Source organism: Camelus ferus, chromosome 22 (assembly GCF_009834535.1).
Source record: "Camelus ferus isolate YT-003-E chromosome 22, BCGSAC_Cfer_1.0, whole genome shotgun sequence".
In the NCBI taxonomy this organism is placed as follows: Eukaryota; Metazoa; Chordata; class Mammalia; order Artiodactyla; family Camelidae; genus Camelus; species Camelus ferus.
In genome coordinates this window covers 6,558,648-6,571,164 of record NC_045717.1, presented here as the reverse complement: position 1 = coordinate 6,571,164, position 12,517 = coordinate 6,558,648, and the positions used below count along the sequence as shown (strand labels likewise).

Sequence of the window (12,517 nt, the reverse complement as noted above, 5' to 3'; positions counted from 1 at the left end):
ATAAATAAACAAACCTAACTAACCGCCACCCCCCCCACCAAAAACAAACAAATAAAAACTAAAAAAAAAAAAAAAAAAAAAAAATTCATGCCAAAAAAATCATTAACAAAACCATCAAAACGTTAAATACAGACAAGACTAAGCCCTGTATTTGCAGGACTCGGCCTCATGGCCTCACACCAACCCTGGCCCTGTTATCCTGCCTCTAAATAGCTGACATTCTGTTCATCATGAATATTTTACACTAATTTGTATTTTAAAACATTGCATTAGAATATTATTTATCTTGACCATGGAGTTTGGGGCACCTCCTTAAATTTTGTGTCCGAGGGACGTTGTCTTACCCCAGCCCTGGCCCTGATCAGCCAGCCCGTGGCCCTGGCTCCCACAGGCAGCCACCTGAGGCCCCTTGGACACACCAAATGTCATGTCCATCACAGAGTAAAGCCTGGGAGCTGGGGTCTGAGGGCCCCCAGCACCGTGGACCCCCCTTAGAGACTGTTCACCCACTGCACCCATCTGGAGACTGGGAACATCTAGATTGGTCCATCTGTCCCAGGGCTCTCCCCTCCTTCCTCCTGAGGGTCTAGGAAAGAAGTATGTCCCCACCTCCCAGGCTCTGGCCCCACAGAGGGAGGTGAGGGCTGTTCCCTGGAATCCAGATGCCCTTCCCCAGGGCAGGTTCAGAAATACGCCTCCCTTTCCTTGTCTCAGGATCATCCACCTCCTTGCCACCTCCCAGTTCCCCTGCCAGCTGGGTGGGGGTCAAAAGGAGAAGAGGCACATGGGTCCAATTAGTGGGCTGCTATTTGGGGAGAAGAGAAGGTAGGGAATGGAGGATGCGTGTGTGCCCACCCAGCACCCACTCCCCCCTCTGGTGACAGCATCTCCAGTTCCCCTGAGCCACCATCCCTTCCTTCTCCCCTGGTGTTTGTCACCTAGGGCTGCTAAGCTGGGAGGACGTACAGGGAGCTGCCAGAGGGCACATGGTGAGAGCCAGCCTGGGAGGAAAGGAGAGCTCAAACGATGGAGAAGGGGCTCCTAATGGCACAGCTGGAGGATGTAGATCCAAACATACCTGGACGTGAGCTCGTCCGGTGTTCGAGCTCCCCCAAATGCCCTCTGTTGCTGAGGCAAGGTTGAGTAGGGGTTTTGATCATTGCAACTGAGAGAGTTCTAATACTCCTAGACCCCTCTGCCTCCCCTCAGCACATACTCACCTCCTTCTTCATCAGTTTGAGCTGCTCCTGGAACTTGGCGTAGTCCCGCTCCTGCTCCAGGCGGATCCGCTTGGCCTCCTCCCGGCGGCGCACGGCGTGGTCTTGCTCCATCTTCTCCACTTGCTGCTTTTGTTGACGCTCCAGGTTCTCCAGCTCTGTGTCAAAGAACTTCTTCTTGGCCTGGAGGGAGCAGAAAGAGAAATTCAGGAAAGTCACCTCATATCCAGGAGACAGATGGAGAAAGCCCAGAGCCTGTGCTCAGACCTGGGTTTGAATCCCACTTCCTACCCTGTCTTTGCTGTGTGACCTGGGACAAGTCACTTAACCTCTCTGAGTCTGTTTCCTCATGTGCAAAAGGAAGACCAGACCATCTATCCCACAAGGTTGCTGCACGGTGCTCAATAAAAGTTGCACCCCCTCTAGAGATCCTCTTGTGTGACTCAGAGAAGCATCGTGACCTTCATGCAATTCTGTTTACAAGTCGACGCCTCGTGAGATCAGGAAACCAGAGGAATTGGGCAATTGTTGTGAATTATTCTCCATGCCCAATCATCCCCACCCTGCAGCTTCCGCTTAAAGCAAACATGGAAGCAAGAAGCTCTACAGGAACCCATCTTTTCTCACACTCACATTGATTTCTTGTTCAAAACGTTTGTGCATCTGTTCCAGCTGCAGCTCGTGCTTGCTGCTCAGCTGGGTCTGGTTCCGATGCTCTTCCTTCTGGAGCAGCCGAAGCTCTCGGAGTTCCTGGCGCCTGAAAGGTGAACGGATGTGAACACTTCAGTCACAAAGTGGCCTCAGTGATCCCCTAACTCATAGCTAGGGGACAACGAAGGCTGGGGCATGATGTGGCATCACATAAGCCTGGGGTAGAGGCATAACTAGAACTTAGAACTCAGACTTTATTTGACATTTATTGACAGACAAAACATTAATAATCTTAATATATAAAAAGTGCTTACAAATCAATAAGAAAAACAGGAATACCATAATTTTTAAAGGTGGTATAGAACATGAACAGACATGAAACAAAAGACAAAAAGAGATTTTTTAAGCTACCTATATGGATATGAAATGCAAATTAAAAAGAAAACATTAAGAAATAACATTTTCAAGAAATAGGCAAGAATATAGGGGAAACTGATTCTTTCATGTATGTCTGATATGTACAAATTGACAGACTTCTGGAGGACTATTTGTCACTAAGTTTATGCCTTTTGACATAGTAGTTACACTTCTGAGTCTAAAGATTATTATTCTTTATAGTGAATCTAAAGAAATATTCATAGATGCACAAAAACAGAATAAAGATATTCATAACAATGCTATTTATAATAGTACAAAATTGGAAACAAGTGTCCATCAATATAGGTCTAATTAAAAAATTAAAATATATCCACCTGATGTAATGTGATACAACCATTAAAAAAACAAGTTCTAGAAGATATTGAATCACATGGAAAAAAATCTGAAAAAATGCAACAATTCTTTTTGAACAGATAAGGGACGGATCTCTAAGTGAAAAAGCAAGATGTTGAAGTGTGGGTCCACCATGCTACCTACCATCTGGGTGAAAAACAAAAAAGCCCACATATGTGTGTACACGTGTACATGTGTGTGTTTACTCTCCCGTTTAAACACTGAGTGTTTCTGGAAGGATTACACCATAAAATATTAACACAAGGAGGGGAACCAGATGGCTGGCAGAAAAGCGAGGCAGGGAGATTTTTCACTGTTTACGCTTTTTCCTTTTGAACCATGATATTATATTACCTGTTCAAAATGTAATTACAATAAAAATGTGACCCAAACCACACAGCGTACCTTAATTTTGTAATATCTATATTGCCGATGTGTGTATGTGTGTACTCACAGAAAAAAAAATACTGGTGGGATTAACCTCAAAGTCATCGTGTTTCTCTTCTGGGCAAATCCATTAAAAATTGGTATGTATCATTTATGTAATCAGAAAAGAAAAGAAAAAGGAATTAAAAGCACCTGGGCCTGCTGGCCGTGCATCAGGGCTCCCTGGCAGCCTGTGTCCTATTCTAGACCAGCGTCTGCAGGCTGCACCATGGAGACCTCCCGCCGCCGGGCCTTCCTCACAGCCCTGAGCAGGTGGAGCTGCAGGAGCCAACAGCAGCACGAGGAGAGGCCGGCCTCGTTTGAACCTCAGCTCTGCTGCCTTTCCAGCCAGGTGCCCTCAGGCAGTCGCTCCATCTTTGCAGGTTCTGTTCCTGCATCTGTCAAATGGGGAGATAATCTCTACCTCTCAGGGTCTTTGAGGTTAAATGAGGTGACACCCAAGTGGTAACTTCTCAAATGATAATGAGAAGGAAGAGGCAAAGGCTGGCCAACTGCTGGGAAGAGCCAGAGATACTTGCTACAGCCTCGTAAGGAGGCTTCCCTGTGGGCCTCCGCATTCTGGGAAGAGGAGGCAGGAGGCGGTTTTCAAGTGTTAACAGAGAAATGGGAATCCCGACACAAGAGAAACTGAGGCTTAAAACACAACTGATCAAAAAACGAACCCAGAAAGGTCAGCAGCCAGGTCCTGACAATACGTCCATGACCCGCCAGATTCTTGCAAGGGAAGGCAGGCAGAGACGGGGTACGAAGGAGAGAACTGGCAGCACAATTTTAGGGAAAACTAGAAAGAACTCGGACCTAGCGGCCTCGCTCTGCGAGAGGGACTGCCCGGTCACGTGGTTCAAAAGGTTCACCTGACCAGGGCCCTGGGGATCCCAGGGACCGCACCCCTGTCCTCTCCCTCTGTCCTCTCAGGCCCTTAAACAAGCCAAGCAGTCACTCCTCAGGCCTTGGCCTTGCAGTTTCCTCTGTGCTCCCCCAGCTCTGCTCACGGTCAGCTCCCCTCAACCTTGGGCCCTGCTCCAGAGCCTTCCCGCAGGGCAGTGCCCTCCCTCCGCCCACCCCAGGAGCTCGCATATCACCCATGACTCCCTTCACGGCATGTTCCACGGTTGGGAAGTATCTTGTGTGCTCTCTGTTGGCCCATTAGGTGTAAATTCTACAAAGCAACAGCCTCAACTATCTGGGTCACTGCCATGTCCTCCAACCCGGTAAGGGGTGTGGATACATGGGTGGGTGGATGGATGGGGGGATGGAGGGCTGGGTAGGTGGGTGGGTGAGTGGGTGGATAGAAGGGGGGGTGTGTGGGTAAAGGGGTGGATGAATGGATGCGTAAGTAAATGGAGGGGTGAGTGGATGGAGAGGTGGGTAGGTGGGTGGGTGGGTGGATGGGGGGATGGAGATGTGGCTGGAGGGGCAGGTGGATTGGGGCAGGCAGGATCTCAGGCAAAACCAGCTTCCTCTTGTGTCCTTGATCCCACACTTCGTGCTGTAGACAGACAGACAGCTCTTGCACCAGAAGGACATACGCTCACCCCTCTCACCACATCCCCACCTGTTACCACCGTCGCAGCCCTTCCCAGCCTTGCCTGAGGAATCTCATCTCCTCGTCCTTCTTCTCATCTTCGCTGATGATCTTGGAGGTGGTGATGCTCACCTCCACACCGTCCACCACAAACTTGCGTGTCCTCTTGAGGGTCTTATTGTGCAGCCTTGAGTCCTGGCCAGAGAAGATCATTAGGCAAAGCTCAGCATTTTAGCTAAGGATCCATGGGTGACACAGGGGGTGCAGCCCACAGCGCTCCTGGCCCCACCACCTCAGCCCCATCCGGGTAGGAGGTGGCTGTACATCGTCCCCCTCTTGCCTCGAGCCCCTCCATCTAGGGGCCTGGGTGTCTAAGTTATGCCCTTTCCTCTCCCTGATCTTGGCCTTCAGACGCTGCCCATCCCCTGCCAGGTGGCAGCCAGCACCTTCCCACACACAGGATGTGGCATTGGGAAGAACAAGCTGGATCCTACTATACCCTCTGCTGTCCACTGGCTGGGACCCTGGGCAAGTCCCTTGTCCTGTCCAAGCCTCAGCCTCCTCAACCCGTCAGAGGAGGACACTAACAGTGCATGCCTCCCAGAGTGTTTTCAGAGGTTCAGTGAGAGACCGGGGCAGGGGTGGGGGTTGGGGGGATAAACAGCGCCTGGCTCATGGCAAGGGTTCTACACTTGGTATTTATTTCTGCCAGTTATTCCTGCAGACCACAATCTCTTATCCACAATGCCAAACTCCAAAGAGCCTGGAAAACGGAAGTTCATAACCGAAAATTTGACAGCCAGACCTAACCTGACCTGAACTCCACAGGCGACCGTGCCCGTCTGGGGCCACCATGAGGTTATTCACAGTCTCTATCTTTTCCTGTGAATAATCATGCCTTTTACATGTGATTGTGCTGTCAGGACTCTTGGAGGTGTTCAAATACCCTTTGAAAGTTCTCCGTCCGGATTGGATGAGGCCTGTGGGCTTGCACTGGAGTCATCATGGCATCTCCCCGTCCGACCCCTCACCTGGCTTCCACGGCCCTTCCTGGTGCAGCCCGGCCCGGCCTCCCAACACTGCCCCGAGGGCCTGCCGGCCCGAGAGCGGAGAGAGGGCCAGCGTGGCTCCGGGCAGGAGACCCCTGCCCTCAAAGTCTGCTCTGCCCCCCGGCTCCCACCCAGAGGCCAGCAGACAGTCCCGGACCGTGAGGTCTCAGCTGCTCCCACCTCTTACACGGGACTTCACCCAGAGCCTTGGATGCTGCAGACAGCGGTCACCCTGACTCTCATCCCCTACAGCACCCAGCGCACGTGCCCTAGGACTCAATTCAAGTCAGGCTAGCAACGAGGAAGGCAGGCTGGCTGGAGAGTGGCAGGGAGGAAAGGAGGCCTGGGGCACAGCCCTCATGCTGGAACTGCTCCTGGTCTTGGGCCTCCGCCCTGAAGTACCAGGCTCCAGTCCAGCCAAGGATGCTGACACAGCCATGAACTCTTATCAGAACAGCCGTGTTCCCTGACTCACTGCCAGGCAGCCAGCAAAGGAATGTTCCCAACAGCCTCGAGAAGAGGCGGGGGACCCTGCTCTGGGAAGGCCAGCTTTTATTTTAAAAATACTCTTTTTTCCCCAGTCTTAGTGTCTTTTTAGTAAGAAACAGACAGAACCCCTGTCCTAAGAAGATGATGGGCCCGGACGCTTCTTATGCATTAAAGCTGCTGCCGTCCCGTCTCGTCCTGACGACCTGTCAGAACTGAGCTTTCTTTCTGATCCCAAAGCTAACCATGCCAGCTGGCTGCTTCTCTTTTTGCTCCCTTTCATTTGGCCAATATCTTTGAGTCTCTACTGTGTGGTTTTTCACTAAGTAAGTGACAGCAGGAAGAAACAAAAAGATACAGAATCTTCCCGGAGTTCAGCCTTGGTGGGGGATGAGGCCCTCAGTGTGGCCAAACAAGCGACCAATGGTGGGACCACGAACACCTCAAGATTCATGGGAGCGGGCAGGGGACGGGGTCAGCCCTTCCTGAGGACAAGGAGGCCACCGCTCCCACCGCAAAGGCAGAATGACACGTGCGACTGAGTGTGTGGAGTCTGGGGTCTGACCGGCTCCCTAACCAGGGCCTTCGTTTGCTCCTCTGGACACTGGGATGAAGACGGAGCCTCCTTTGCTGTTGTTTCTAAAGCACTTGGCAGTGTAGGCCTCGTGCAATGGCCCGTCATTCACAGCACTACCCTCTCCAGAAGGGCCACGGGCCGGGAGGCAGCCTGCAGCCCGCTGCCTTTAAAGTGAAGCAGTCAGCAGCTGGACCACATGGCTGACCCCCAAATCAGAGTGCTTTCCTTTTTCTTCTTTCCAGAGAGACAATTAGATGTATTATTGTATATTACACATCGATGCTTTAAAGGTCAATGAAGTTGAGTCTTCTTCTAAATAAACTCTAAAGAAATGGTTTTTTAAAGAATTGGGGGGGGGCGGGTAATTAGGTACCTTTACGTATTTTTTAATGGAGGTACCAGGGATTGAACCCAGGACCTTGTGCACGGTAAGCACATACTCTACCCCTGAACTATACCTTCCCCGTCTAAGGAAACCATTTTTTAATGCATGGTGACTTAGAAGGACATGAGGCTCTGCATGGCTGTGGAGACACGACACTGCGTGGAGACTAACAAGCAGAGAGGAAAACTGGTCTTTGACCTGCAGAAGGAACAGAAGCTTCCAACTCAGATACATTTTTCCAGGGCATCATTTCATCTCTTGCATCTCTGAGCATGTCAACGCCTTCACCAGGCTCCTGGGGCAAAATCGCGTCAAGCCCCACAGCCCACCCGTGCCCAGGAACTGGATATGGTCAAGTGTGTGTGACTGGGACAATGGAGGGGACTCCAAATCAGAGAACTTCCACTTCTAGGATTCTCTCTCCCACATTTTCAGGAGGACCTTTCCCCAAACTCAATTTAAATGGAAACTGAAACTGAAATTTAAAACTCAAACCAACTTCCTGATGTGACTAAATCCCAGACCAAACTCAGATATTTTGGAGATTAAGCTACAAATCAAACTAAGAGCTCTACAAAGAAAGAGAAATCTCATGAGCCACCTAAAAATGGAAGGCAGCCACTGAATGCTGCCAATAGCCAAAACTGGGCAGCAGAATATCCCGCAGTTCTCCTGCTCCAAGCCTGTGGTGTAAAAGGCGGTGTTACCTTGATGGACAGAGAGCCCGACCCTCTGTTCAGGGACAGTTCGGCTGAGAGGGAGGTGCCGTAGTCCGTGCTCTCGGAGTTGGAGAGGCTGCCACAGTCCAAGTCCGCCTTGGAAGGGCCCAGAGCTGGCTGGGCAGGGAGCTCCAGGCTGCCATTGGCCAGCTTCTGGCCACCCAAGGTCTCCAGGGCGCTGCTGTTGGGACGGCTCTGGCCTGCCTTCTGGGATCTGCTGGCTGCTGGACTGAGGTCCCCACCCTGGTCGGTGGCTTTCTTCTCTTCGGATACCTGAATTCTGGCATCCATTGACACCGGCCGGGACTTCCGGAGGGGCGCAGGCACTGCCACCCCGTTCTCCTTGCCAGGGGACACATCCGGGGGTCTGGTGGTTTGGAGGGATCTGCCCTCTGAGGGCTGGCTGGGCCCATTCACACTGTCCTGAGGCTGGCTGGGTGGCAGCGGGGTGAAAGATGATTCCATGAGAAGCTTGTCAGCTTCAAGGCTCAGCTGACTCACCTCAGAGGAGTCCCGACTGTGGTTCCCCAGAGGCTAGGGAAAAAAAGAGAGTCAAGGCCATGATACCGTATGTCTAAGGCAACAGTCAGAGACGCAGTGAGGCTGCAAAGTCAGATACCCACAAGGAGAAGTGGTCCGGGGCCAGGGAGGTATAATAATAGGTAACCCTCTCTGGTAAGCCACAGTCCTCCCCACTCCCTATTGCATAACCAACAGTAAAATTACTACTTGTTTTGAGAAGTAGGAATCTCCCAATTGTCTCTCAGCTTAGCTTAATTTAATACCTGTTTTTCCTCCTAGGAGTAGAGGCAGCCATGGCCTGGACAGCTCATGCCCTGTCTAAAGAGGGCAGTGGCTACTCTGCTCCACTCCATTGTGGCAATGTGGGAAAACAGGTGCCCTGTGGCCAGACCTTCTGATTTTTCAAGCCAAGCTGGAATCTGGATTTTTACATGGTATCTCCTCATTTTTACATGGCAACCAATTCAAATTGTTTAAAAATCACATAAAGGCCAAACCAAACTTATCCAGAGGCTAGATTCAACCAATCGGTCAGTGAATTTTTTACGTTTTTGATTTTGTTTTTCAGAGCCTTTTGGGGTGGAAAGTACTGAAAATGTTAATACTGTGAAGTAGGACACCCATTTCTGTGGATGAAACATAAAAGTCCAACTGTGAGTAAAGTGAGCACCCATGTAGCCACCTTCCAGGTCAGGAGTGACACCCTCCCCCAGCCCAGAGTCCCCACCTGTGTCCGGCCTCCCCTGACACAATCACTGCCTGGACTTCACTCTCCAAGTGTTATGGGTTAGTTCGCCTGTTGTTAAACTTAATATTGACAGAATCACACCATAAGCGCTCCCCTGAGTCCTGCCTGATGGCTGCTGGTTTTTAATCTTGGATATGGACGCTTCCAGAGGGAACGCTAATCCATTTTCTATTCAACAGCCAGAGCGATAATGGTTCAAGAATTCACATCTGAGGGGGGAGGGTACAGCTCAAGTGGCAGAGTGCATGCTTAGCATGCAGAGGTCCTGGGTTCAATCCCCAGTATCTCCTCTAAAAAATAAAATAAATAAATCTGATTACCTTCCCCCTCCTCAAAAAACAAAAAAAAATCACATCTGATCCTGTCATTCACACACACAGCAACGCCCAGCCCCTGCCTGAAGCCCTCATGGCCCCCACTGTCCTCATGACAAAGATCAGCTTCCTGCCAGGGGAGAATCCAGGCAGGATGTGCTGACTTTCCGCCTCCCCCCGCCAACCTCGCTGCCTGCCTCCTCCGGGAGCCAGGCCCCGGACACACTGCCTCCGTTCCCTCTTCTACTGTGGATCTCCCACTCCCGGCCCACACCTGGCCCTTCACCCTATCAGCTCAGCCACATGACTGCTCGGTCCTCAGTTTTCCCATCTGTAAAGTGGAGCCTGGGTTCCCCTCTGTCCTCGGTGGGGGCTCAGTGAACGGGCTATGGTTACTGTGCTAGTTCCACCGCATCCTTCTCGGGGCTTCTCTTCCTCATCCTGGTGAGGGTTCACACCAGCTCAGGCTCCGCCCAGGAACAAATCAAAGTTGAGGAGGTGCTGTACCGTCCACCCCCAGCAGACAAATCCAGCCCCTGCCTCATGAGGTCCACAGCACCATCTGGATGGCAGGTCTCCCCTCCTAGAAGAAGCTCTTCCCAAATGGCTAAACCAGGGATCCAGAAGTGGCCGCTCCAGGCAGAATCCAGCCCACAGACGTGTTTTGTTTGGCCCCAGTGTTTTGTAAAAACTTAAATTCGCTTTCATTTAAATTTACATTCAGCCAAGTGCTGAAGTTGCAGGTGGGTTACGAACGTGCCACTCAGGGCAGCCAGACGGGACCTGGGGGGACAGAAGCCCCTCAGCCTGTTCCCTCTGATCATGTGCAGCCTCTACCTGCATTGATCCCACAGTGTGCTAATAGCGACCTTGTTATTACAGGTGAGCCACACCGGGAAAAGGCTGGGAAGCAGCACGAGTCAGCTACCAACCTTTAAAAACCGGAAGATCGTGTGTGAAAATCTAGATTCCTGGGATTCCCTGAAAACTTACAAGCTCTGGCCAACACAGCCTGCTGCCTCGGCCCGGCCCATGTGCTGTCTTACGTAACCTATGGCGTGGGAGCCAGTGACCTCTGAGCTGGGCAAAAACAGAAAGGAATCCTTCCTGCGCCTCCCGGGCCCCCTCCCGCCCCAGCCACGGCCTGCGTGGATCCCATCCCTCCGCAGCCCCCCTCCTTCCAGGTCTTACCGAGGCACCATCCACCAAGTCCTCCTCCTCCCCCTCATCCCGGCCGTCTTCAATCTCCTCCATCACTTCAGCCTTGGCCTCGGCCACCAGCTCCCTCAGCGCCTTGTTGCTGGTGATGCTGCTCACGAAGGGGTGCTGAGGGGAGGAAGACAGCTGGATTAGAACCTCTCGGGGGGTGAGGAGGGACAACCAAGCCTGGGGGCGTGTGTGGTGCGGGCAATCCCCCAGGCGGACAAGGCCAGCGGCATCCCTGAGCAGAATATGAACACGAACTCGGTCAGGCAGACCCAGAGGCAGCTTAGACAGTCCTGTGTGTGGTGGAAAGAGAGCAAATCCCGGCTCTGCCCCTCACCAGCTGTGTGGCGCCGAGCGTGACCCTTTCCCTCTCTGAGCTGCAGGTTCCTCGCCTCTAAAGTGGAGACAAACCCACCCGGATGGCACGGGGATGTGCAGGGAAGACCATGGCCCAAAGCGGGAGCTGAAGTCATGTTTCAGGAGGTTTGTTTGTGTTTTTGTTAATTTACTTTTTTAGAAGGTTTTAATACATGATTTTCAAATTACTGCATATATATACATACACAGACACACATATGCTTTCCTGAGGAATTACTTACACAGAGTAAAGTTCACAAACCGTTAAGTTCAGTGACGTTTTCCATATATACGCACGCAGCGTAACCACCACCCAGTGCGAGACACAGAACATTTCCACCCCGCATCCCCTCACAGTCGAGCCCATCCCCCGGAGCTGCCCAGCTCCAGAGGCTAGCCCTGCTTGCTCTGTAATTTCATCTAAAGAGACTCACAGGGCACTTAGTCTTTGTGGCTGGCTTTCCTCACTCAACATGCGTTAAGACTGAGATCTGCCTACATTGTTGCACGTCGGTAAATTCTTCCTTTTTGACTCCTATGCCGTATCCTACCGCATGACTGTGTCACAATTTGTTCATTCTTCCTGCTGCTGCTGGACGTGTGTGTTGCTTCCTATTTTGGGCAACTATTAATAAAGTTGCTGTGCGTGTACGGGTCTTGAGGTGGGCTGTGTTTGCAACATCTTGAGGCAAAGGAGTGTATGCTCTACTCCTAGGTGTTTACAGAAACGTCACATCTTGAAAAAGTGACCTTGGGAAACACCAGTTTTGAAGGCCTTAGCAGATGGTAAATCGGCCCAAAGATCTTGGTGCAAGTCTGTCCCTGAACATCTTTCCCCGGCACCGTGGTGTGGACAGGGATGTGGGCTACCTCATCCTCACCCACCCAGGGCCACTTAGAAAGGCATGTTGGGGGCGGTGGTGTCATTAAGTTGTAATTTGCACATTTGAAATTTATAGGAAGGCTCTGATGAAATTCATTATTTTTACTATCAGAAAATTTATCAGCAGAGGAACACTGTCAACAAGATTGCAGGGAAGTATTTAAATGACTAAAGAGAATAAACTTTCTAGCAACTTAGAAACACATTCACAACTGATAGGTCCGCTACAAATCATTCTATCTGCTTGTGGATTCAAAACAGTTCATTTGTGGAAGGTTAGAGGCAACACCTTATTCAACTTGGGCACCTTACTTTGCAACACTGGAAAGCATCCACTTCACTCCTTTTAAAGAGCCCTGTCATGCAGGATTTCCCAAACCAGCCTGACTTTTCTCCAGTTAGTCCAAATTAGTAAAGATGTGAAGAATTTCATTTCTTTTCTTTCTCTCCCACACCCCTATTCATTCATTGATTCATGCCCTAGTCACATGTTGAGGTTAGCATGTGCCAGGTGCTGGAAGAAGGCCAAACAAACAGACAGGCAAGGTCCCTGGTCTTGGGGGCTTGCGGCTGAGTGGGAGAAACAATGGGCATGTAACCAAATGCCAACATCGTTTTTCAGATCAGGTAACACGATAGAGTGACGCTGGCGAAACATGG

General features: G+C 51.0%; 1 protein-coding gene and 1 long non-coding RNA gene across 2 annotated transcripts in view; one reads left to right on the top strand and one right to left on the bottom strand.

Annotated features, from left to right (window-relative positions):
- STK10 (serine/threonine kinase 10) overlaps window positions 1-12,517 on the bottom strand; it is a 106,313-nt gene that overhangs the window by 23,477 nt on the left and 70,319 nt on the right. Inside the window, exons 8-12 of the mRNA XM_006195646.3 lie at window positions 10,603-10,737; window positions 7,816-8,361; window positions 4,676-4,806; window positions 1,851-1,974; window positions 1,221-1,400 (exon numbers count right to left, since the gene is read on the bottom strand). Coding sequence (XP_006195708.1) covers window positions 1,221-1,400; window positions 1,851-1,974; window positions 4,676-4,806; window positions 7,816-8,361; window positions 10,603-10,737 — 1,116 coding nt within the window. The remainder of the gene's footprint in view (window positions 1-1,220; window positions 1,401-1,850; window positions 1,975-4,675; window positions 4,807-7,815; window positions 8,362-10,602; window positions 10,738-12,517) is intronic.
- On the top strand, window positions 3,710-10,655 carry LOC116658983. The gene is made up of 4 exons (XR_004314230.1): window positions 3,710-4,297; window positions 8,629-8,783; window positions 8,918-9,002; window positions 10,294-10,655. It is a non-coding gene; the product is annotated as an uncharacterized LOC116658983 (long non-coding RNA).